The sequence below is a fragment of the Martes martes genome (assembly GCF_963455335.1).
Source record: "Martes martes genome assembly, chromosome: 16".
In the NCBI taxonomy this organism is placed as follows: domain Eukaryota; kingdom Metazoa; phylum Chordata; class Mammalia; order Carnivora; family Mustelidae; genus Martes; species Martes martes.
Genome location: NC_137904.1, coordinates 41850243 through 41876981, shown reverse-complemented (window position 1 = coordinate 41876981; position 26739 = coordinate 41850243). Strand labels below are relative to the sequence as shown.

At 43.5% G+C, this 26739-nt stretch overlaps 1 protein-coding gene across 2 annotated transcripts; it reads left to right on the top strand.

The window, feature by feature from the left end:
* Positions 1–1379: 1379 nt before the first annotated feature.
* On the top strand, positions 1380–26530 carry KPNB1 (karyopherin subunit beta 1; the record flags this gene model as incomplete). Of its 2 annotated transcripts, XM_080826058.1 has the most annotated exons (22): positions 1380–1721; positions 1824–1882; positions 4057–4239; positions 7410–7610; positions 8502–8654; positions 10726–10785; positions 11382–11471; positions 11829–11939; positions 12726–12827; positions 14775–14999; positions 15958–16149; positions 16908–17038; positions 18513–18660; positions 18996–19067; positions 20252–20396; positions 21481–21563; positions 22164–22271; positions 22674–22817; positions 22929–23034; positions 23714–23828; positions 24414–24575; positions 25286–26530. In XM_080826058.1, coding segments are annotated over exons 1-22 (2631 nt in total). In that variant the 5' UTR covers positions 1380–1681. The 2 variants fall into 2 exon arrangements, with proteins under 2 accessions (XP_080682184.1, XP_080682183.1); XM_080826057.1 differs by lacking the exon at positions 25286–26530 and having other exon boundaries at positions 1402–1721; positions 24414–24579.
* Between the last annotated feature and the right edge of the window lie 209 nt (positions 26531–26739).

The window sequence follows — 26739 nt, the reverse complement described above, 5'->3', positions numbered from 1 at the left end:
CTGAGGGTAGCTAGCCAACCTTTCCTAATTCTTGGGTGGAACCTCTGAGCAAGGACAGAGTCTTCCTAGGTCTTCCCAGTAGGGCTAGAGTAGAGTAATTACTCTGCAAGCTCAAGAGATACCGTAAAGAGCTCTCTCAACTAGTTACATCCCATTAACTCTAACTCAATATGGTGAAAACGTAGTAATTCAGGAAATTCTTCGCCAGAAACCCATGTATCAATCTCAGAGGTCAATGTATGCACACTTTATCTGCATTTTGCTACAGAAAGGCTTTCATTAATTTCTTGCAGGATTTGAACTAAAAAAGGCCAAGAGCTAACAATCCTTTATGCCTGCAAACACATTCTCACCGGTTCACGAGTGTGCCTTTATAGAGGGACCTTCGCAGGCTGAAAACATTTCTATTCCTTCAAACAGCTGATAGCTAAGGATGGGGGCATCCAGGATGCCCACCCCACCTTAGTTAGCCCTCAAAACTGCATAAGCATTCACCTCCTCGAGGGGGAGGGAAGCTGCGTGTAACACCAAGGGCAGTCAGGGGAGCTTAAGGCCAGTCCCGAGCCGGCCACTAACCGACTGTGTAATCTTGGACAAGTCGCATACCCTCTTTGGGCTTCAGTTTCCACACCTGCAAACTGGAAGTTGAACCGCATGGTCTTCAAGGTCCTTCCCAGCTGAGAGACTGGTACCAAGTAGGCCTGGCCATGAGAGCAGCTTCCTGTGGGCGCGGTGCAAGGCTTTAACGGTCCCCCCTCCCCCGCTAGGGCCCGCGAAACCCTCCTCAACACGCCCCTTGGAGTGACGGCGCTTTCCCAACCGCAACCCGAACACGGCTCCGCCCCTTCCCGGGGGCGTCCCATCGTGCCCCGCGCTAGGCTCCTGAAGCGGCGGGGCGCCTCCCGCCTTTCCGCGGCTCCGACCCCGAACTCCTCTCCCCAGTTCTCCCGGGCGCCCTATCCTATCAACGTCTGGTTTCCCAGCCAATCACGCGGGCCCGGAGTCTCGCCTTTGGTCCACCCTCCTCCCTGCGCTCAGCCCGTCTGCGCTCAAGGCCTTTACCAGGCCAATCCAATCAGCGGCCGGCTCTCCCCTGCCCCACCCCAATCTCCCTCCCCCCGACCAATCCGCGCGCCTCATTCTGCTGCCCGCCCAGCCAACCCGGGCCTTGAAACCAGCGGGCGAATGGGCGCAGGGCGGCCCTTCAATGCTGACCGTCTGGCCAATTGGGGATTCCGCGTGGCCACGGCGGCAGCCAATCGACATGGAGCGCGGTGCCGCCGCGGAGAGGTCCGGCCCGAATATCCCTCCGCCTTCCTCCCTCCCTCTCTCTCCCTCCCTGCGAGCCGCCGTTCACTTACCGCCTCCTTTCCTTCTTTCTCCCTCCGCCACCCGAGCACCAGCCGCGCTCTGAGCTACCCCCGGGGTCCCTCCCCCGCCGCCAGAGGAGCAGCTGCCGCCGCCGCCAGCAACAAATTAGGAGGGAGGAAGGAAGGAAAAGAGGAAGGAAAGGGAGCCGGGGCGACTACCAAGAGCGAGCCGGTGAATGGGCTTGTGGTGACCCCCGCCCCCCACCCCACCCTCCCTTCCCACCCGACCCCCAACCCCCATCCCCAGTTAGAGCCGCCGCCCGAGAGGCCGGACCGTCGTCTTAGGAGGAGTCCCCGCCACCACCTCCGCCATGGAGCTGATCACCATCCTCGAGAAGACAGTGTCTCCCGGTAGGACGCGGGGGCCGGGGGTCGGGCTGAGGTGACCGGGTGGGGGGAGGGGAAGCCCTGGCCCCTCTGACCCTGTCCCCTTCCCACTTTCCTTCCCCCTAGATCGGCTGGAACTGGAAGCGGCGCAGAAGTTCTTGGAGCGTGCGGCCGTGGAAAATCTGGTGCGTGCCACCCCGCCGTGCCCCATCCCGCCGTCCACCCATCCCCTGCGTGCGGGCCTTCCCGCCCTCCTGGAGGCCCAGGCCTCGGGAACCCACCCCGCCCCATCCCGTCCCCCTCCCCCCCACCCCGGTCCAACCTAACCCCGCCATCGGGAAGCCGGTGGGTGTGTCCCGCCCCGGGCTCCGGCAGCTGGCCAATGGCGCGGCGCGCCGGGGTGACTGCCGCCCAATCGCCGCGCGGCCTGAGGGCGGCGGTGCAGCGGGAGGGAGAAAGAGGGAGGGAAGGGAAGTTAGGTTGCGCGGCGCTGCGTGTTCAGCAAGGGTGGGGGTGGGGGAGCCGGGCCTAGGGGCCATGTGGAAGCTCGGAGCCCAGCTCCCCGCCCTGTACTGACCCGGGCCGGCTTCTCCTTCCTGTCCCGTGGCCCTTGTGATTCTTTCCACCTACTTCCCAGAGTCTACCCTTTCCTATGCCCCTTGGTACTGTGCTCATGGCCAGGCCTGGCACCCGAATACCTCCTACCCCACTCCGGCAATATTCCTCCCGTTCCTTCCTGGGTATTCCTCTTTGGGTTATTTATTTTTTGGTGGGGTTTGGTTGGGGGTTTTTTGTTTTTACTTCGATGGGTAGAGACTGAATTTGTACCCATATAACAGGCTGAGGCTCATCCTTGATAGGGCCTGTTCCCAGATGAATTCACAGAGGAAAGTTCCTCGTTTTCATATTTAAGGGGTACAGAAAAAATGAAGAGAAGTCCACTAGACTGGACCTCTGTATAAAAATGTGGGCTGGATTGGTTGAAACAGCCTGTGTGCCAGTAACGTTTCTCTTTGATGTCCCTCTTATTGCGGGGGATGGGGAGCAGATGGAAGGGTGGAGGATACTTGACATCTTTTAAAGGTAATAGGTAATAAGCCTAAATAACATTGTAACCCAACACGTCCCTTTGTAATCTAGACGAAATATAAGCAAAAAAGTGACACTGCTTATTTTATACAAGCTATCTTAAAAGACTTTCTTTTTTATTACACTTTTAGGTGGTAGCTTTTACTACTTTCTATTCTTAATTTTCCGTAGAAAGGATTTTTTCCTGCTAACATAGACCAATAATACTTCCATTTGGGGTTTATTTCTGTTTCTGCCTCTGCTCATTTACAAGAAGCCTTTTATCCTGTTCCTAACATTTAACTTCTTTGTGGCGTTGCTAACATTCCTTAGTGGTACATAATTAATAAAACTTTTAAGATTTATCTTACGTGATTACAGTACTTATTAGTGGTAAGAAACTATCTGCTTTTGGTTTTTCCTGTTAACTTCCGTTTGGAGGGAGCTTTCTGTAGGGAAGAGGAATGTGTCTTAAAATTTTTAAACAGGGAGTAGTTTTGGGTACCTGGGCATTATGAAAGGTTGGGAAAGCTCTTCAGAAACGCACTATGCTCAGTGGACAGCTCAAGTTCAAAATGTGTAGGAGCCTTTAGTGTGTTAACTGTTGACTGTTAAATGTAAAATCTTTTTTCTTGGCAAATTTGTCTTGGCATTTTTATCTCTTCACTTTTTCCCTGTTTCTAAATATTATCAAAATTATAAGTAAGTCTTTTTTCATTGTTCCTCTCTCATTGAACACTTAAAGCTAAAAGGGAGGACTAGCTTCCTAAATCCATGTGTCAGGTATGTAAGTTTTTACCTCTGTTATCCCAGATTACCTGCCTGCATGAGATCAAAAGTTGCCCTGAATATTAATCTTTTTGGACTAAGATATCTTAAATTTAGGGAAACAATTTTACATTCTATCCTGTCTTCACATATTCATTCATTTAACAAATACTTGTTGAGTGTCAGGCATTGTTAAATAGAAGACTCCTCTGACTACTAGATTGTCGAGCTTTATTTTAGGGTGATCTAATGTGAAGATTTGAGCACTAAGAATGATGTTGATAGGAAAATCTGTACCTCGATAAATGCTGAGGCCGTGTGAGGTGATGGGTGACTGACTTGGTGTACCATGTAACATTTTTTATAGGAGTCTTGAAGTAGGTATTGTAGCATTTTATGAGATGTTATGATATATCCTGAAGAATTTCGGTCTCCCCCAGTGTCTTGGTGCTCTGTAAGCTGTCCTCAGTTGGTAAAATTCCCAGGAGATACTTTCATTCACAAATGCATCTTCTCTTAATAGCCCACTTTCCTTGTGGAACTGTCCAGAGTGCTGGCAAATCCGGGAAACAGTCAGGTTGCCAGAGTTGCAGCTGGTCTACAAATCAAGAACTCTTTGACATCTAAAGATCCAGATATCAAGGCACAATATCAGCAGAGGTGGCTTGCAATTGATGCCAATGCTCGACGGGAAGTCAAGAATTATGTAAGTAACTTTATCTCCTTTTGGTCATGTTAGCCTCTGGGAATAAGAAACCTCACCGTCCGCCCGCCCACCCACCCACCCCATCCTTTCCTCCTGGATCACCTACAAGAAACATCTTGGTCAGTTTTTTGGTCATTACATGGGATAGAGGTGACGGTATAATAGGTTTCTGAGACTTAAGCTTCACTTGAAGATAAAGGTGTAGTATTTGATTTAAATTTTCTTTCTCAGTTTAGCTTGTCTGTACGGTGCTGTCATTTCCCATTAATGAGTGTGTTGGACTTCTTTTCAGAAACTAAAGTAAATAGCAGTTTGGGCACCTTTAACTGGATGCCAGAATTTGTAGAATTTGGGGAATTGACATAGTATACACATTGGTGGTTCCCAAACTTGAACTCTGAGACTCACTGAGGGAATTTGCTAACAATAATATATTTCTAAGCTCCCTTCAGAGATTCTGTTTTGTTGGAGTGAGGCTCAGGAATTATTTTTTAGATGTTCCTCTCTTCCTAAGTGATTTTTTTTCATAGTCATCCAGTCCCTGCTCTTGCTGAACTTGTCCTATAGATCATTTTCACTGTTTGGTGGTTTAGGCATGGCACTATGTGGAGTTCAAAGGGGAACTAAATAATCTCTTGGGCCTTTTAAGCCCAAAGAGTTTGTGAAATAAGAATTTGAAGTTAATGATGCTTTTATCTACTTAGTAAATTATGTACAACTTCGTTTAGAAGCATCTGGCTTTTAATCAGGATCTTTAAGGAATGGATTGATGAGTTTTGAGGAAAATTGAATGTCCCTTGCTCTGCATCATGGAGGTCTTGTGACTTTGTTGTTGAGCTAAAATCCGTAATTCTAGCTGCAGCAAAAGATAACTCAGAATATACGGACAGATGTCTTTCCCATCCCCCAATTAACGAGGTTTTTTAGTGGTCTGTCTAATGTGGATAAGGCACAGAAAATGGTAATTCACGCAATTAGCCCTTGGTATTTGAGGAGAAATCGGTGGGGAGGGGGTCCTAAATGTGTACTTGCACGTGTCATCATATTTGCTATTTCCTCGTTCCTAACTGCTATATCAGCGTTAGGTAAACTTGTGCGCCTTAAGGCAACAACATCTCTTTTAAGTTATATACCCCTTGTCTTTCTAGTCTTGCACGAAGGTACTCATGACTGTGGGAACTAGGTTATGAAAGCCAACTTATTTTGAATCTTTTTTGGAATATGTGGAGCTATTTCTGTCCACATTGGGTCTGCTTATGTAATAACATTTTAATCTTCCCTTCAGTAATTTGATATAATTGCAGTTTATTCCATCAATCACTGGAAATCTTGGTGCTTGTAGTGCCCATTCAGTTTCTCATCTTGCAGAATCATGCAGTAGTAAATGTGATGAGACATGATTGGAACTGTAATTGGCTCTTTCGGGCATATCAGTCTTAACACTTGTTAAAATTTGGATAAGACTTTGTATATTATATGTGTTGTTGAACGCTTCTGCATGAAAGAAAATTAGTTAACCATGGCCCTTTTTCCCTTTCATTGCACCTCTGGTAATGAATACTTTCTCAGTGTTGATAGTTATTTTTTTGCAGTGTGGGTCTTGGACACAGTTGAGTGTCCCTTCTTTATCCCTCTTCTTTCTGATAATTGGCTTTTATTATTAGGGTTACCCCCTAGGTTTTAAAAAAACAAAAAAACAACCTTTCTGCCCTTTATGGACCTTTATGGTCTCTAAATCACCTCAAACAATATTAACTAGGGGTCTTCGAAAAGCCATTTAAAGGAAAAAAGATACAGGTATGGTGGGAGTCGGTGCTCTCATCTGTACCAGGCTATGGTGTGGTATAGTGTAAAGGCACCTTGAACTGGAACCCTTCATCAGACTTGGGTTGGTACCTCTTCAGCCCCTACTGTTTTCAACCGGTCATCTCATCCCTGCCTCTCCGCTTCATGTCTTTGACATACAGTTTTTCTTAAAGTCCATTCTAGCTCTGGTAACCCTAGAGAGCAAAACCTTGATTTAGAATCAATCAAAACTGTTTGTTACTGGGCAGAGCTGTTGGCAGTGGGGCGGGCAGGGATGATGATATACTGTATGGGGGAAAGATGGGGAGTTCATTATTATTAGCTACAAAGCAGGATACTAAGTGACCTGACCCAGTCAGCAGAGCTGGCCTGAATATCTGGCAGCTATGCTTTGTCCTGTGTTCATGCCAGGAACAGTTAACTGTTTGCCTTTTGAGTGGACGGGTGATTCTTAGTGAGTTCATTGACTGAATTAGCTGATGGTGGTAATGATTAACCTTGGGTCAATTGTGGCTTCATCCTTTATCTGTACCTGTGCCTTTACGCTTTACATAAATCTTTGTATGATCATCATTTCAAACAAGACCCGTTTAATGATAAGCAGATCCCATTTTAATTGGCATATCTAACTAGTTCTTCCTATCTGTTGATGGTGGAGAGAAGAGTTCTCTGATTCTTGGGCAAACAACAAATCCTTTCAGATTGGAAGTTAAGTAAGGATTCATTCTTAGGTGTTGGTGACATCAATAACTTTGTATCTGCATCTAGTGATGTCCCCTGACCAAGACCTTTCTATGAAAGTCACCCCAGGTGTTAAATTGTCATTGACCAGAGGGAAGGAAGCTTGTTCCACATCTCACGAGCTGGAAGATCTCTTCCTTGGATCAGGCTAAACCACGATCTGTGAATCAACCATTTGAATGCCCAGAATTAGGTTCTTTCTGAAGTTTTACATTTTCTGTCCACAAAACAAGGCTATTAGCATCCTAACATTGTACCTCCGGCAAGGAGTCTAGAAGGTGAATTTTGTCATCTCCTTTGCCTTCTAACATTGTCTCCCTACTGACTATCGCTTTCTTACCTTGCATTGAACATTGACGTGAGGTGTCTGGCTTTGGAGAAGTCCTTTTGGAAGTAGAGAACAATTGGTTTCATTTCTAGGCTTTGGAGCAATGTTGATCGTGTTGGTGTTAGTGAGGCTGGTTGTTTTGTTTTATTTGACAGCTGACTATACTGTATATGCCTTTTTCTATTTTTGTGTTTTGCAGAAAATTCAGACTGATGTAAGAAGCGTGGTAGGCAAAGTATGTTCAAATAGTTTTAGAAATTGATATCTTTCATTTTGTGTGTGTATGTGTGTGCAGGTTTTGCAGACTTTGGGCACAGAAACTTACCGGCCTAGTTCTGCCTCACAGTGTGTGGCTGGTATTGCTTGTGCAGAGATCCCAGTGAACCAGTGGCCAGAACTCATTCCTCAGCTGGTGGCCAATGTCACAAACCCAAACAGCACAGAGCACATGAAAGAGTCAACATTGGAAGCTATTGGTTACATTTGCCAAGATATAGTAAGTACAGCCTTCTGTATCCAACTTCACATAGCTCTGATTCCCTCTAATTGTGACGTGCGTGGTATTAGGATTGTTCTTACATGATAGAGAAAGCCAAGCTACTACAGAATGTTTTGCAAGTAGTACTGCTTTATTTAATCTAGACTTCTGTGTTTGGATAGCTGATTTATCCTCACATTGCTAATCTTGCCCTAAAGTAAAGAGAATTGAGGATCCCAAGCTCAGAGTAGAAATCTGTATGCTTGGAGAGGTGGGGGTTCTAGACTTTTAAAAGAGGATATGCTGGTTGTGGAGCACCCCTGACCCAGATCCCTTTCGCACAATCCTCAGTGTACCTCAGTGTGCTGTGTTACTCTGCATGTACTATTTCACAGAAACACTTTGCCAGCGCTTGCTGTGGTTGGCTTAGCCACCAAAGGCACAGCAGTTTGTGAAATGTAGCACTCCTGAGACTGTGGCTGCTGCTGAGGCCGCCACCTGGGTGTCTGTTTCCATATACAAACTTGATGAAACAGGAAGTCCACACTTGACCTGGACTTAGACTGCCTAGGTGTTGTGCCCCGGCAGTTGATACAGATGGCTTGGGAAGAACACCAGACTGCCATGTCCCTTTGCACAGAAGGGGGAAGAAAAAAACCAGCATTATTTCATACCCAGAGTCATTATGCTAAGAAATCAGATGAAGTTGATGGATTTAACTTGTTTTAGTTCAATTTTGGACTACTAGGCCCCGGGATATTTTGTAGGTGGTTTGTCCCTAAATGGAAATGTGTGGGAAAAGATCAGAGAAAGTCATGATACTCACCCGAGTGGATTTCACAGTTAAAAGGACTGCTGATTAGTCATGAGCTCATTATTTTACTCACTGCACTTCCCTGCTTGTTTCAGGACCCAGAGCAGCTACAGGATAAATCCAATGAGATTCTGACTGCTATAATCCAGGGGATGAGGAAAGAAGAGCCCAGTAATAATGTGAAGCTGGCGGCAACAAATGCACTCCTGAACTCATTGGAGTTCACCAAAGCAAACTTTGACAAAGAGGTGAGTCTTTTCCGACAAAGAGGTGTATGTTCAGAAGGGAAGAAGTAAAAGTTAAATGAAAGTGTTTATTAAGTTTGTGGTCTAGAAAGTACCATCTTGTTTAGGTGCACTCATTTCCAGTCTAGTGAAGATTTTGTGTTGTGTGAGAAATGGCCATGGAGTAGGTGTTTGCTTTTGGGAGGCTTTTGGGAAAAGTGTGATCTGAATTGTTTCTAAGTTTAGGTTTCTCCTTTTACAGATCAAAGTGTGCGTATGGTCTGGGATTTTTTAAAAAAAGGTTTTTTTTTAAAGGCACCGAGGTGGCTCAGGCAGTTGAACCTCTGTCTCTTGGTTTCAGCTCAGGTCATGAACTCAGGGTCCTGAGATTGAACCCCATGGCTGGCTCTGCACTCAGCATGGAGTCTACTTGAGATTCTCTCTCTCTTAGATAAATAAATAAAATCTTAAAAAACACGGGAGGTTGTAGAGTTTACTATAAAAAAACAAAAACCTGGCGGCTGTCTGGCTCAGTTGGTGACGCATCTAACTCTTGATCTTGGGGTCTTGAAGTTGAGCCCCTTGTTGGGTATAGAGTTTAATTAAAAAAAAAAAAAATTCAGAGAGATAGAGTGAGCGCACACCAGCAGGGGGAGTGGAGGCAGAGGGAGAAGCAGGTTCCTCGCTGTGCAGGGAACCTGACATGGGACTTGATGCCAGGACCCTGGGATCATGACCTGAGCTGAAGGCAGATGCTTAACCAGCTGAGCCACCCAGGCGCCCCTAAAAAAAGTTACGTGAGTTGGACTATTTCATAACTCCTTGGAAGGTACTTTTGAAAATTAATATATAAACAAAGTTTATTTTGCCTGAAAGTATTTCTCCCATTGCTTAAGTTGTGTAAAAAATATACAGTAACATAAAGTTTACCATTTTAAGCATTTTTAAGTGTATAGTTCAATAGTGTTAAGTATATTCCTATTGTTTTACGGCCAGTTGCCAGAACTTTCTCATTTTGCAAAACTGAAACTCTGCATTGAACAACTCCCCATTCTCCCCTTGCCAGGCCCTGGCAACCACTTTTTTACTTTCTGTTTCGATGAATTTAATTGCACCAGATACTTTATTTAAGTGGAATCAGTCATACAGTATTTGAATTTGTCTTTTATGACTGCCTTATTTCACTTAGCATAATGTCTTCAGTTCATACACATTGTAGCCTGTATCAGAATTTCCTTTTTCAGGCTGAATATTGTTCTGTTATATGTATATACCATAGATAATATTTTGTTTATCCATTCATCTGTCAGTGGACATCTGGGTTGCTTCTGTTCATCTGACTATTGTGAATAATATAGCTATGAACACGGGTGTACAAATAGGTCTTTGAGGCCCTGCTTTCAGGTCTTTTAGATCTATACTCGGAATCACTAATTATATGATCTGCAAATATTTTTGTGTATTTGTTTGTTGACACTTGAGCTGTGCCTTTTGCCATTTCTTGGTCTTATTGTGGACAAAGTAGCGAGGTCTAAGAAGCCAAAGCAAATTGCAGTTCTAATTGCAGTTTTTCTAGACAGACTCCCTCCTTTAAGATTTCAGAAGACTTGGAATAGTAGCAAATTATTTCATTGCTCTCTTCTCTTGTATCTTACTATATTTGTTGGGGGTTTCCCACCTCCCAGAAAACAAATTTATGTTGAAATAAAGCAGATGTTTTGAATTCTCTTAAATTTTAAATATTAAAAAAATGGGTTTTCCTAATGTAGGGTTTTGGGGGGTTTTTAACCATTTTTCTTTAAACCCTGTGACCTACATTTTCCTGTTCCTCCTTGGAGTCTTGTTAGTGAAGGTCATTTTGGGGATTAAAAGATTAGGGACCTCTTTCGAGGGCAGGTCATGTAGTAGACACGGGAGGCGGACTCTTGATAGCCTTCATGGTGCCATTGCTTTGTCAGGGAAAAGCTGCTTGATTGGTTCAGGGTTATGGGGTCCCTGAGGGGGGTACAGGGTTTTCCCCGAAGAGCTAGTCTAGCAGTCTCCATATATGCGGTTGGTACTCTTCTTACTCTCTTGATCTTTATTCATCCTGCAGTCCGAGAGGCACTTCATTATGCAGGTGGTCTGCGAAGCCACGCAGTGTCCAGATACAAGGGTGAGTGGGAGCTCCGGTGAAAAACCTGTCTTCGTCTTTGCTGGGAAATGCCATCTCTAGATAGTGGTTTGTAATGTTGGGAATCAGGTGCTTCAGAAATAAGATTTGGCTAATGCTATTCTTAATAAAAGAGGGAAAAACAGTTCTTGGAAAGTTAACATAATGGAAGTTGTTATCCTCTTAAAAGGTTTAAGGAAGAAATGGTTTTTGATCACCCTTGCTACTTAATTACTATAAGTTTCACAAATGATTGATTTTCATTGTAGCCATTCAAACAGCTTTGCTGTTGCTGGAACCTAAACCTTGACCCTTGAAACACGAGGGAGTAACATCCAGTCTGAGTGGCATTCCTGAGCTTAGTCCTCTATGGGTTCCACAGGCACCTTTAAAGTAGGGGGGAAAAAAGAAGGAGAGGAAGAAGAAATAATAAGGATGGTGAAAAAAAGGGAAGAGAAGTGATTGATTTTTGGGGAAATGTTGACATTACCCAGGTATACCTCAGTTAACCCTTTACATTACTGACCCATTTCTGTGACTTACCTTTGTCAGACTACATTGTTAAACTAAGTAGCAAACTAATCTTTTCTTTGTGAAAGGTACGAGTGGCTGCCTTACAGAATCTCGTAAAGATAATGTCCTTGTATTATCAGTACATGGAGACATATATGGGTCCCGCTCTTTTTGCTGTAAGTATTTCTGTTTTATGTATGTGAGCATGTAACTGGTTGCAAAACTCCTCATTCTTGCTGTTTTGTCATTTCTGTAATTTTTTCCCTTAATATTATGAAATCAAGGAAATTCCTTGAGTCTGAGTGTTATGTTTAAGCCATCAGTAATGTGCCAGAAAGACTTGTACTGTCTTCGTGCTGGGAAAGAGTGTATTTTAGAAGTCTTTTTCCTGTTTCTACTTTTCATTTCAGACCCAGCTTTCATAAATCTACATTTTTGACACTTGAATGTTTGTGGTTAGAAGTGGAGGGGTCTAACTCAAACCAGCACTTACTTGGGGTCTGGGATGTCTTTTTTCTTCCCTCCCTCTTAAGATCACAATTGAAGCAATGAAAAGTGACATTGATGAGGTGGCCCTACAAGGGATAGAATTTTGGTCCAATGTGTGTGATGAAGAAATGGACTTGGCCATTGAGGCTTCCGAGGTGAGCCTGGGAGAGAGTCGGAGTGGGGAGAGTTGTTTCTCTGACATAGTTCCTTTGTGGGCATTAGTCTCCTCTGGGAAAGCTTTATTCTGACTGGGCTTAGAGGGCATCTCCATTTATAGAGATTTTGCTTTCTCTGCTAGCCAGAGCCCGTCAGGAGGGAGACAGACCTGTAATGAGGCATTTCATGCTTTACCGATCAGCCAGACGTGATTTATTATAAATGTTGACATTAGTACCATGAACACAAGGGGGCAGCAGGCAGTCACAGTTTAACAAGGTGACGTGCAGTGCTGAATTATTTCCTTTTGGAAGTCCTAACGAAAACATGGGATGCATAATTGACAGCTTACTAACTTTGGTGAAGAAATTCCATAGAGACAAGGGGGCTAGTTCTGCACTTTGCAATCTTTGAACTCAAGCTTCATTTCCAGCCTTGTCTTGCACACTTTAAGAAACACAGGTTTATTTTTGACATCATTATGTAAACTTAGTACATCTCTTGATCCGAAGGTTAGTTAGATGACAGCTTGTTAATATGAATTGGGCTTGTGAAAAAGAAAGGTAGTTCTTAAGGTTGCCTTGGCCCTTTAAGGTGGATTATATGTATGGCCTCAAAGAATCCCATTGAAGTAGACCAAAGAAATGAGGACCTCCAAAAGATCACAGAGGATGTTACCTTTGCTCTGTGTATTTCTGTACAAACCCCTGGGCAGCTCGCATTGTAGGCCTCTAGTAGCAGCCTGTTTGCTGCCGTCCAGAATTTGCTTTTATGTTTCTCCTCAGGCAGCAGAACAAGGACGACCCCCTGAGCACACCAGCAAGTTTTATGCCAAGGGAGCACTACAGTACCTGGTTCCAATCCTCACACAGACACTCACAAAACAGGTGAGTTAAGCTTGCAAATTGAACCGGTTAAACTGTGAGACATTGTCGAGGATTGGTTTGCTGTGGAACAGTTTCTGTGAAAAGACTTGGCATCTCTTTAGCTGGTTGATGCTCTGTTATAGGTGACTGGGAACGGCTGAACTCGATCTCTAAAATCCTCTAGGCTCTTGAGTTGTTTGTGAAGGAGAGCTGGGTCTGAACATTGCAGCCTCTATCGGGTGCAGGCTACACACACGGATTCCCGAGTGCTATACCTTGTCCAAAGTAATGCAAGAGACACACAGTATTAAAGTTGCAGTAAAGAAAGGTTGACAAGAGAGATGGACTAGTTTCAGGCCACTCGAATACCTTCTAACATTTGAGTTATTTTCAGGAGTTCACAGTATGTATATACATTTAAAGTGCTGATGAAGGGCGCCTTGGTGGGTCAGTGGGTTGGGCATCTGCCTTTGATTCAGGTCATGATCCCAAGGTCCTGGGATCAAGCCCCATATCCGGCTCCCTGCTCGGTGGGGAACCTGCTTCTCCCTCTCCCTCTGCCTGCCACTCCCTCTGCTTGTGCTCTTTCTCTCTTTGTCAAATAAAATACAAAATCTTAAATGAAGTAAAATGCTGATGAGGTTGGATAAGAATTATCCTGGGGGCGCCTGGGTGGCTCAGTCTGTTAAGTGTCCCTACTCTTGATTTTGGCTCAGATCATGATCTCAGGGTGGTGAGATCATTAAGCCCCACGTTGGGCTCCTTGTTCGGTGGAGCCAGCTTGAGATTCTCCCTTTCCCTCTCCTTCTGCACCCCCCTGCCTGCACTCTGTTTCTCTCTCTCTCAAAAAAAAAGATCATTCATGATCATTAACATCAGTAACATTCAGGACAAAATAAAAGCAACAAGACTTCACGAAGATGTGGGCCTAATGAGTAAATAAAGAAATTCTTTCATAAGAAGTATATCTTGGTTGTCATTGTCCACTTTTGACTTTAGGGATCACAGCTTTTTTTGGTATGGTGTTTGGAAAGATTGTTTCTGTCCCTCCTCTCCTCTGCTGCATGTGGAGCATTCCCAGAGAGCCAGTGGTGCTCCGAGGGAACACTGCTGTGACTTGGAGCACTGCAGAATTGCCCTGTACCCAGGAATGTCATTTGTGTTTAGAAAAGTACATGACTCTTTCAGTGTAACAGTCGTAAAAGATAACTAGAGATGTATTTGGTATGAAATGGACTGGGTGTTCTGTCAAATTTTTGTCTCTTTGTTTAGTCTTACAGTTACTTCTGTGTCTTTTGGCTTTAGTATTTTTCTAGTTTTTGTATGTTTTTGTTACGCTTCTCACATTTGGGAACAAGTCATTCTTTGGGTATGTAATATTCTGAAGCTGCAGAAGGCAGCCTACCTTAAATTACTGTGTAGTAGGAATAGTCACAGTAAGGAAGAAAAACCTTGAATTCTACTTTCAGGGGAGATCTGTCTGAATGGAATCTTTTTTTTTGTTTAACTTCTCATTGAACTACATTATAATTAGTGGCACACCAGAAGCTACCTCATGCCTTCTTCCTAGTCATTCATTGTCTCTCCCTCTTAGTGCTAGAGGTTAATTTTGACTGAGTTTGGACTTCGTATAACTAGAATCCTACAGCATATCTTCTTCTGCCTTTTGCTCTATATCTGTTCGAGTTCCATCCCTGTGATTGTGTGTAGTGGAGGCTGGCGCATCTCACTGTACAGTACCCAGTAGGGCTTTGCTCCGTCTGCATCTCATTTAACAAAGGTTATGTGTGATGAATCTTTGTGGAAGGAATGAAAATAGAAAGGTTTTATATTTTACTTACATCCCCCAAACTTAAATTCCAGTGACATTTGGGAGTAGTCAGAAGACCTTTTGAGTTAGTAATTCTAGGTTTTTTTAGTTAAAGTGTTCCTTGAACAAAACGATGACCATTGCTATACTCTGGTCAGGACGAGAATGATGATGACGATGACTGGAACCCCTGCAAAGCGGCAGGCGTGTGCCTCATGCTCCTGGCCACCTGCTGTGAAGATGACATCGTCCCACACGTCCTCCCCTTCATCAAAGAACACATCAAGAACCCTGACTGGCGGTACCGGGACGCGGCAGTGATGGCGTTTGGCTGCATCTTGGAGGGACCGGAGCCCAATCAGCTCAAACCACTCGTCATCCAGGTGAGCTGAGGGAGTCTGGGGGTGGTAAGGGGGATATTCATTGTTTGAACTTTTTCCTTGAAAGTGTGCCCATATTTTCAAAACAAAACTGTGCATAGTCATCCAAACAGGTTATTCTGGATTGCTGTTTGTTGTCAGTGAAGGAAGGATAAACTGTATTTCTTGACTTTTTTTTTTTCTTAAACAAAAGTCATGATTTGAAAAAATGGAGAAAAGGCCCAAAAGAAAAAGTCATCTTTAATCCCACTGCCCAGGGATAAACATTGTTAACTCTTAGTGTTTACCTGTGTGGCATTCTTCTGTATGCACGTATGTTTGTGCAACAGGATGGAGTTCTTACCGGGCAGTAGCCTTAGAACTTGTCTTTTCACTTACTGCTGTATCATAAACCTTCCCCGTGATGCATTTAGCGATATGATGATGCTGTCCTTAGGACAAAATGGTATCTATTGTAATGAAAAGTCCTGTGGAAATACTTTGTTTTACTGTTATAAGTGATAGAAGAGTCCATTGTAGTTGAGTTTCGTGTGTATGGAACTGAGCCTTTTGGAATGTAGGCAGATGCCGTCACGGCTCCTCTAGGCGCATCACCTGAGTGAGTCAGTAAAAGGCTGGTGGAAGCATCCGTACTAGGCTCTACGCTGGGATTTGGTGGAGAGAGGACTATTTCACTTTTCACTTTAATTTTATTACACTCTTGGATATGTGACAGATGTATCTTAAAATGACAAACTATCTTGATGCTTCGGGTTAAAACCCAGTCATTGGGGGGCACCTGGCTGGCTCAGTTGGGAGAGTGTGCGACTCTTGGTCTAGGGATCATGAGTTCAAGCCCCATGTTGGGTGTAGAGATTATTTGCATAAAACTTGAAAAAAATCCCAACCATCAGTATTTTCTCTTCAGTCAACGTGAATTTTAATTTTTGCTTGGCTCTGCTAACAACTGCTGTATTTGCAGGCTATGCCCACACTAATAGAATTAATGAAAGACCCCAGTGTAGTTGTTCGAGATACAACAGCATGGACTGTGGGCCGGATTTGTGAACTGCTCCCTGAAGCTGCCATCAATGATGTCTACTTGACTCCCCTGCTGCAGTGTCTGATTGAGGGCCTCAGTGCTGAACCCAGAGTGGCTTCAAATGTGTGCTGGGTAAGGGTTTTTCTTCCGACTGAGATATGCAGCGGGGCTGAGCCATTCGCAAGGAGGTAGGAGGTGTGGGAGAGAAATGGGTCTACCTCACTGGAAGGCCTTTTCTGAATAGCATCTCCTTCCTAATTTCTTCAGTTAAAATGTGGGGGATGCCAATTGCATGAGCCAGTGGGAGCTGTTGACTCATGGTGACTAGTTCCCAAACCTTTTAGAATAGTCATGCTAACCCAGTGGGAAAACTATCTGGACCTGGTTTTCTTTTTCTCAGTTGCTTGGGGACAAGAAATTTTGGTTAAGGTAGAGAGCTGCTGGCTACAAAAAGTACCATTACTGAGAAGGGGCAAAAAGGAAGGAAGGTAGGCGGCCCAAGTGCTGAGTCAGTACAGGCTGAAGGTAGTTCATTAGAGCCCTTTGGGGGTGGGGGGGAAGATCAGATAGGAAGGAATGGGGCTTTTGCTTTTCTGTAAGTGGAGAAAGAAGTAGTGGTGGGTGTTTGTGGTAGATGAAAGTATTCTGCTGCTGCTGAGAGAATTTGTGGTGGGACAAACAATAAATAAGCAAATATGTAATTTTAAGGGTGTCTGTAAAGAGATTGTCTTGAGATGACCTTGACAGAAAAAGTTAAGGATTCACTAGCATTGGTTTATTCTTAGATCATTTAGAAAGGAATACTGCCCATGGTATGTTAAGGAAAAATGAGGTTATCTTGGAGTATGGTTCTTTACAGAACTAATATTAAAACTCTGTCTGATCTTAAGGCTTTCTCCAGTCTGGCTGAAGCTGCTTATGAAGCTGCAGATGTGGCTGATGATCAGGAAGAACCAGCTACCTATTGCTTATCTTCTTCCTTTGAACTCATAGTTCAGAAGCTCCTGGAGACCACAGACAGGTGAGTGATACTACACAGAACCGGGTGGTGTCTTTGCATCCAACTCCTTTTACCCTGGGTGAGGGGCATCTAGCCTAATCATAGGAACATAGTAACAGGAAGTGTTGAAAGAATCATATAGTAGATGATTTGTTTAGGTAAGAGAAAGGGGCACCTGGCGGCTCAGTCATTAGAGCATACGGCTCTTGATTTTGGGGTTGTGAGTTCAAGCCCCACTTTGGGCTTAGAGATTACTTTTACATAAAAAAAGAGAGAAGAAAATGTTGAATCTGCCTTAGAATGTTCAGGTTACAAGTAAAATCAGAAAAGAGTCTCATAGAAAGAGGAATTGATCTGGGGCACCTGGGTGGCTCGGTTGAGTGGTTGAGTGTCCCAACTCTTGATTTCGGCTTAGGTCATGATCTTAGAGTTGTGGGATTAAACCCTGCATCCGACTGCGGGCTGAGTGTGGAGTCTGCTCAGTTTTCCCTCTCCCTCTCCCCTCCCCCCATTCTCCCTCCCTCTCTCTCCCTCTTGAGATTTTATTCATCCATGAAAGAGAGAGGAGAGGGAAGAGTAGGCTCCCCGTTGAGCAGGGAGCCCAGGATCACGACCTGAGCAGAAGGCAGATGCTCAACCCGACTGAGCCACCAAGGCGCCCTTCTCTCTCTCTCTTTAAAAAAAAAAAAAAAAAAAAAGGAATTGATCTAGAGAGGTCCCTTCATTTTATAGTATCTACAGTTAACAGGAATTTGTAATTACTGTATAAGGGAAATAGCTCTCATCATGGATTTAGTTGCCATGCTAGATCATTAATTACTATTTCTGATAATAGATGAAGAACTTGGCATAAAATAAATTGTTATAAATGAGTTTTTGAAATTTTTAAGTAATCTCTACCTCCAATGTGAAGCTCGAACTCATCCCCAAGATCAAGAGTCACATGTTCCACGGACTGAATCAGCCAGGGACCCCTGAAATGTAGTTTCAATGGGATATAAGTTGGGACAACCTTTAATTACTTTGGTTTTATGTGAGCTATACTAAAAGCCGTGCTCAAAAGCCACCATGAGGAAGGAGGCAGTGTGTAAACTCTGCCATGCTTAACTAATTCCATCTCTGCTTCTATGACCAAAATTATGTATAATACCATCTCTCGCAGACGAATGAAGAAAATTGAGCTATCTTTCCCTTATTTAGGTGACCTTGTCAGTTGGGTTCTTCAGCATTTTAAACTAGTTTTTCCCCTGTAACTTAGCCCATTTCCATAGACACCATTCTGAAGTGTAACCAGGTCTGGAAACCCCTAGTGAACATAGCCATTGGCTCAACAGTTAGAAATTTGGTTCCTGGTTGTATTGTGTTGCCATACTCAAACCACATTCACAGTCATAGCGGTTTCTGGATTCCTTATTTTCCGTGAGACAAGGTCTAGGTTATTATAGCTCTCTTCTTTCTCGGGTAAGACTTTCGGATTGTTGTGTGTTCCTTACAGACCTGATGGACACCAGAACAACCTGAGGAGTTCTGCATATGAATCTCTGATGGAAATTGTGAAAAATAGTGCCAAGGATTGTTATCCTGCAGTTCAGAAAACTACTCTGGTTATCATGGAACGACTGCAGCAGGTGCTCCAGATGGAGGTGAGGCTGGGCCAGGCTGGTGCAGCGGGGCAGGGCGGGGCCACGTCCTTTATAGGTGATTTGTGTTCACATTTACGTGGAAGTGTGTTTTTCTCAGAAAGGTAGAATATACAAAAACTGTTGCCGCTTAAAATCTGCATTGCTCATCCAAGTTTACTTATACGTGTATCGCAGTGTATACTTAATGTAAGTTTTTTGTTGATTTCCTGCATTAGCATCAACAAAGACTGTTTAATGGTCCTTGGCAAACCCAGCAAAAACAGAAGCATGGAGAGAGTGTAGAGCTCTTTTAGAAGCTGTTTATTCAGAGTATGATGATGTTCTTTCCCTTACAGTCACATATCCAGAGCACGTCTGATAGGATCCAGTTCAATGACCTTCAGTCTTTGCTCTGTGCAACTCTTCAGGTATGAGGAGGGCGCTTTATCACCTATTCTGATGCTGATCAGAAACTCTTCTCAAAAGGCCTTCATTGGTGGTTGATTGGGAGAGTGATTTTCCATTCTCTTCTCTAGACAGAATGTGTCTTTTGCACAGTGTAGGCTAAGAAACTACTTGGTTGGTGGTGGTGCTTCCAGCTGTACAATGATTTTGTGCTGACAGCTTCTAGTCTTTGGTTTTTATTGGGTTGTCCAAAGGTAGCTCAGTGAGATTTGGTTCCCAGCTGTGGTTTACTCGGCTAAAAATACAGCTTTGAGTTTCTGCCATCGTCTTGTGAAACAACAGTTCCTATTGGGAGCTTTATTATAATTCGAATCATTTATTGTACCAATTGTTCAGAGTAGATTTTTTTTTTGAGGGAAGACTGGAAAGATTAAAATCACTCTTCATTCATGACTGGACTCCTGAAGTAACTGAGGTGCTATTCCCTCTTTTACCAAAAATCAGGAAAACCCTAGAACTTGTCTTAAGGCTCAGGTGGGTACTAGGTTTTAGTATTGAGTGATGCTAACTAGGTCATCTTTCCTCTGAACTCCCTTCTTTTTCTTACTCAAACTTAAAAAGCCTGTTTGCTTTTTAAAAATCTTGACTGTTAAGGTCTTCCCTTAGTCATCAGACAAATACAGGAATGATCTGGTGACATTAGTTGAAACAAATGAAAGGGTAAGGGGGGGGTTTCGAGGAATATTGAATTAGGAGAATTCAGGTTGGCTTTATTTTATCAGAACTACTTCTTGCCCATCATTAGTAAATAGGATATCAGAAGGATTGCTTTCTTGCTTTATGATAAGAACTGAAATGTAGCCTGTCCTTCTTAAAAGCTGAAATAAATTCAACTGCTGTTCCAGAGAGACTGGAATATGGAGGCTGCTGATGGGTTTGTCAGGTGTAAATGAATTGGAGAAGAGATGACTTTGTGTACCATGGAGGATCATCTAGTGCTCGTTCAGAGTTGGGAAATAGGAGGGATATTAAAATGTATGTTTTGTTGCAGGTGATTTACACTGTCAAAGCTTTTGAGCCCAAAGAGTGTGTTTGGTCTTTCCCAAAAAAAGCCACAGGGCTCAATTGATTTTATAAAAAGGTGGATATAGTGTTCTGATTGGTGGGTTTGCAATCAACACAACCTGAACTCTTTTTCATTTCACAGAATGTTCTCCGAAAAGTGCAACATCAAGATGCTTTGCAGATCTCTGATGTGGTCATGGCCTCCCTGTTAAGGATGTTCCAAAGCACAGCTGGGTCTGGGGGAGTGCAAGAGGACGCCCTAATGGCAGTTAGCACACTGGTGGAAGGTCAGTGAGCCAGAATCAGGCAGGGACTGTTTTTAGGATGCAGGTGTTTCAGTAGCCATGGGGAATTTTTTTGACCACAGAAAGCATTGTCCTGTCTTCTCATTTACTGGGGCATGACTTGAGTGCAAAGTTGGATTGAATATAAGAGTAAATTTGTCCATAAGTGCCTTACCAGTCTCCTTGAAATGAAGAGGAGCCAGCTGCAACTCAGATTGGCAGGTTCCTTTTTCCTCTGAAAGTCTACTCACTTGCTTGAGGTTTGGCTCCTTTCAAGGAACGAGGACACAAAGGTTTCCATTTTCTTCCCTGGCACTTGGCACCTCCTAGTTTGGGTTGTAATGCTTTGGACTCTAGCTTGACACTTCATGGTGCTCAGAATAGGATGGAGTGAAACACTGAGAGTTCTAGGAGTTAATTGGTTTTCTGGTTGTTGCATGTCTGACTATACAAAATTGCTTTGAGGAAGCCGTGTTTGCTTAAGACTTGTTGAAGGGCCATTAAAAGCACATTAAAGGGCACTTAAGAAACCTGGAATGCTGCTTTGGGGTTGGCCTGTATGGTGTGTACACAAGGACAACTCCTGAGGACCATACCTATTACTAGCATCAGGAGGTTCACTTTGGCCCCAGGAGTGGCTAATTCAGAAGGAAGCCCAGTCTGCTTTCCCTGGCGAGCTTATAAAATGTGTCCTTGACGGAATTCCTCAGGGATGGACCCTGTTTTAAAGCTGGCTGCCAGAGAAGACATGTTATAATCAGATGAAGAGGTGGCCAGGAGGCAGTATTGTTAGCTCATCCAAGGAAAATTAACCCTTGAAAAAAGACTGCTGGTTTGTTGGTTGTAGCCACAGTGAAATCCCACTCTGGAGATTTCGCATCATCTTTAGGGCATGAGTTAGGCCTTTCCAGCACTTAAGAATTTGGCTTGTCTGAGGCAACCTTACTATTTTTGTGATAGAGTCAGTAATTAACTCGCACTGCACCTAACCTGTTGATTGGAGTGAATGCATTTTGGGAGAGCTGGCATGGTTATTTTTGCTCACTTCTGTGATACCCTGTGGTGCTCACATTTTGTTTCTCTGCAGTGTTAGGTGGTGAATTCCTAAAGTACATGGAGGCCTTTAAACCCTTCCTGGGCATTGGATTGAAAAATTATGCTGAGTACCAGGTAATCTGTGCTTTCCAAAAGAATACATTTATATTCTCATTTATCCCTGATAACTGACTTGTGTTGCAAAGTCCAGTTGGTCTCTGTATTGTCCCAGGGTGTGGAACTGAAGCAGTCAGTGAAAAAACCAGGATAGTCAATGGCCCAGAATAGCACCTGACAACAGGGCTTTTTCCTTCTGTTTTTTTTTTTTAAACCACCAGGCTCTTGCCACCATCATTCCTGTGGATATTGTCATTTCCATCCTTTCTTAATATCTTGGAGAGTCTTAGCTCTTTCCCTGCCATATGGATTGTTAAAATGAACTAATCTCGGGGCGCCTGGGTGGCTCAGTTGGTTATGTGTCCAACTCTTGATCTCAGCTCCGGTCTTGATCTCAGGGTTTTAAGTTCAAGCCCTGCACTGGGTTCCATGCTATGCAAGAGCTTACTTTAAAAAACAAAAACAAACCTGAACTAATCTCAGAGAGGGAGGATGTTGGATGTTTTCTTCTTCGACTCTAGGCTCAAATGATAAAGAACCAGTGGCTAAATAAAAATAATGCCTTACCCTGCAGGTGGCCTGTTCCGTTTGGAAGATCATTTCCTTGATTCTTTTCAGGTTTGTTTGGCAGCTGTGGGCTTAGTGGGAGACTTGTGCCGTGCTCTGCAGTCCAACATCTTACCTTTCTGTGATGAGGTGATGCAGCTCCTGCTGGAGAACCTAGGGGTGAGTATCCGTACACATAGTCTGTAATTTACTCGTATTTGAAGAAATCTGGAAAGATGTTTAAACATTTAAGTGAGAGGGAGTTATCAGTTGCCAGAATATTGGCAGTAGGCTCATGAAGAAGGGAATTATTCATTTTCACAAGATGATTCTATAAAGTAAGGTTGTAAAGTTAATTAAAAGAAGGCATACTTAATACATGAAATGGGACAGTGAGGCCAGTAAAGTGTATGTGTAATCCCTCTGTCCAGAGAGAGCCACTAATACTTTTTGTGTATATCCTTAAGGTCAGTACAAAGCATATTAGCAGTTATTTATTATAAAAAATGTTTCTCTAATCTTTGGACAGAATATTCTGGCTTTTATTGATTTGCTCTTCTCTCTCTTTTTTTCCCTGGTCAGAATGAAAATGTCCACAGGTCTGTGAAGCCACAGATTCTGTCAGTGTTTGGTGATATTGCCCTTGCTATTGGTGGAGAATTTAAAAAATATCTAGAGGTTGTCTTGAATACTCTTCAGCAGGCCTCCCAAGCCCAGGTGGACAAGGTGAGCTTCCAGCTGTCTTTTAAGTCCAGCCCTGATTGGATGAGTGGGACTTGTGACAGTCCTACAACTAAAGGCTCTGGGTATGATGGAGATTCTGTTTGTCTCTTACAGTCAGACTATGACATGGTGGATTATCTGAATGAGCTAAGAGAAGGCTGCTTGGAAGCCTACACCGGAATTGTCCAGGGATTGAAGGGAGACCAGGAGAACGTGCACCGTTGAGTATAAAACCCAGTGAACTTAGTCCAGAGTTCATGTAGCCAAATGGGCTGTGTCTTTGGTTCTATAGCTCGTGAACTAGTACCTCTTGCTTAAAGGAAGGGGAGAAGGAACAGTACCCTCATTAAGAGAGTAGCTTTGGAAGAAGAGACAGTCTTTCCGATTTCTCCTTCCCACCCAGCCCCTTACTGCTGTGTCTCACCTTTCTTGAGCCTCCTAATGGATGGGACCCAGCAGGGCTGTTGGTGCTGGTCACGTCTACACCCGCCCCAGGGTGGGGGCAGCTGTTGAGCATATGCACACCTCCGGGGCAGTTGTGTTAAAAGACCGGGAGATAACATTTTCTCTCTCACCTGATGTTCCTGTAATTGATGGGGAAATATTTGTCTTTTACCTCTTTCTGCTATCATGGGCTTAGAGGAAGGGCTCCGTTCCTTCTCTATTATTTCTGCTTGTAACAGGAAGAACAGCTGCCTCTTCTGTTGGTGTGAAGAATGACTTCTTAATTTGAGGAAGAACAGTTCAGTAGAATTATATGCAACTAATTCTCCCTCCTGAAACCTGCCGGATTTGCGGGGGGCGGGGGAGGGGTGGTTAGTGTATTTGGAAATTTCAAAATGGGGTGTAGTCCTGCCAAAGGTGGGACAGCTTTATCAGACCTTCTGTTTCTATTATAGCGGATGTCATGCTGGTACAACCCAGAGTAGAATTTATTCTGTCTTTCATTGACCACATTGCTGGAGATGAGGATCACACAGACGGAGTAGTAGCTTGTGCTGCTGGACTGATAGGGTAAGTTAAATCCTGTTTCCAACAGCTGAATAGAACTTCTCATGGGAAGTGAGAAGACCTGTGGTGAAGAACTTTGAGGGTAGCCTGGATGATAGTTATCCACTTCTTTGATACAGATAATTCTTTAATAGAACCCATGGTGTCCTGTTAAAAGTTCTCACAGATGATCATTCATTCCAGATCTTAGCTCTGGTCTCATTCCAGACCCTCCAGACTTGTAATTTCTCTTCGCTAAACTCTGTGGAGGTCTCAGAGGTGTAAAGCATCATCAGATCTGTGTCCATCCCATATTTTGAGGTTGGTCAACAGTTTGCCTATGTTTAGCCTCCTCTATTGAAAGTTTGAGACATGACTAGAAGAAAGAACCATGAATTAGTTGTGGAACTCCGGGTCAAGTCGTCCTGACTCTTCAGACCTCATTTCTTGCATCTGTTTAGGGCAGGTGCTGAACTTAACCCAAAAATTTCTTCCAGCTTTAAAAAGTAGGTGAATTACAAGGGACCCACCACTAGCTTAGCACTGGCTCAAAACAGGATAGGGGGATGAGGCTGGGAGCACGTTCTCAGGTGTGTGTGTTTTGCACAGGGACTTGTGTACAGCATTTGGGAAGGATGTACTGAAATTAGTAGAAGCTAGGCCAATGATCCATGAACTGTTAACGGAAGGACGGAGATCGAAGACTAACAAAGCAAAAACCCTTGCTACATGGGCAACAAAAGAACTGAGGAAATTGAAGAACCAAGCTTGGTAAGAGCTTATCTCCACTGCTCTATTTTTTCTTTCTTGGGGAGGAGGCACAGTTTCTTCAGACAGTTCCCACAAGGGCTGCCTTTCTCTTGGTATTTTGTTTTGTACTCTTTCCCATATAAGTGCTTTTGAGCCTTTGTTCCTCAGGCTTGTACTAGTGGAAGGGCCGGGCATACTCAATCTTTCCTTGAGCCAAATGTTCGATTACTTGTGATGAAGAAAAGAACTTATGTAACTAGAATTCAATGAAGTCCCCAAATGATTTTGGGCCCTAATAAAGTTATCAGTAATGGCATTTTCCCAGAATTCTCTTTTCTACTTCCTATTCCCTTCTTCCTGCTGTTTACTTTTTTTTACTGCAATGCTTTTAGACGTGTGGCTCTGCAGAAGGAAGCCAAAGTCGAGAGGTGTCTGACCCCTGCTTTCAAATGTAGTTTTATTTTCCTCTCACGTGCTTATTGTCTTACTCCAGAGACCTCAGTAGAACTGGTTATTTTGAGTTTTATCTTTTTACTGTCCCTGCCGCCCTCTAATGTAGGTGCTAATGAGAACAGGTAGCTGGCTCATAGGAAAACAAGAAAAAAAAATCCTTGAGAAGTTGACAGATTGAGTTCGGGTTTATGAGCACTTAATTGTGGGAGTCAGAGAAGCGTTTGGCTCTCCTGGCATTCTGATCTCACAGTTGACCTGTTTTTCATCTGTGTTTTTAGATCTGTTACCATTGGGATGATAACCTGAGACCCCCACTGGAAATCTCCAATCTTTTGAAAAACCCGGAAGTGAGGAGTGTGCACGGATGCTGAATGTTTGGGAATGAGAGGATGAGTGAGTGAGGCTTGAAAACACACCACATTGAAAATCCTGCCGCAGCAGCAGCCGCAGCCGCCAACAGCAGCGCTGTTAGTGAGCTAAGTAAGCACTGACTTCGTAGAAAACCATAACGTCGGCCATCTTGGAAAAGAGAAAAACGATGGATTTACTTGCTTAGGGGAAAGAAAAAAAGAAAGTTATCTCTTCCCAGGAGAGGCTAGAACTAGCTTTTCTGTCTTTTGGCCGGTGCCGAGTGGAGTGACTGGTTTGGGAGAGGAGGAGGGACTGGGTTCAGCTGTGGTGCTTTGTTGTAAAAGGCAGCCTGGCCTTTGCTACTGATAAGGAAGATGGAGCCTGGGTCTCAAGCCCACCTTTGGTGTACCTTTGCCACACGGTACTGTTCGCGTGCCGGCTAAAAGGAGGGTGAGGGATTCTTTACAGTCTGAGAATGAGTGTGTATGAGTGAGGCGGTATCCACATTCTCAACTTCAAGTCATTGCAGTTTCTTTTTCCCAGAAAAAAAGGGGTTAGATGTTGCATTTCATAAAACTAACCGAAGTTCTGTCTACTGATGCAGCACAAGAGATGTGTAAAAAAAAAAAAAAAAAAAAAAAAAAAGGAAAGACGCTGTTTAGGTTTTGTTTTGTTTTCTTTTTTTTTTGTTTTGTTTTGTTTTTAATTATCCTCTAGGGAAAACACTGACGAATGGTCAGAGCTCCCGTATCCTGATCTTTTCATCAAGGCGCCTTTCCTAAATAATATGGTTCAACTGTGAATGTAGAAGTGGGGGGGAGGGGGGAGAAAAAAAAAACTCAGAGTTAGAGGATCTAGAACAAATTAAAATACAGTTGTTACAAATAAAGAATGCAAACTTCAAAAACAAAAGAAAGCCACAGCCCAAACAAACCAAAATTTAGATGCTCAGAATTGGCAGCACGAAAGAATTAGTTCTCTCCTGACATGTATTGTGGTAGTCTGAACACCCCCAGAAAATTGTGCCAAAGAGTTTAGAAAACAAATATACAATAAAAGTACACACATGCACACACAAACACACACAGCAAACTTCAGGTAACTATTTTGGATTGCAAACGAGGATAAATTTAATGTTCAAACAATCTGATAAAATAACCATTTGGAAACTGCTTGGCCTTCTGTTCTCTTTTATTTGATTGACTACAATGCGGTATTGGTCTCTTGCTGCACTTCCAAACGAACTAATCAACAAAATACAAAAAAGTATATATATACATACATATATATACTATAATTCTTGTGATGAGAATGGCACTTGGAAAGGGTTTTATTTTTCCACTGAAGGTGAAGATTAATAAAATGGTGTCAAACATTCCCC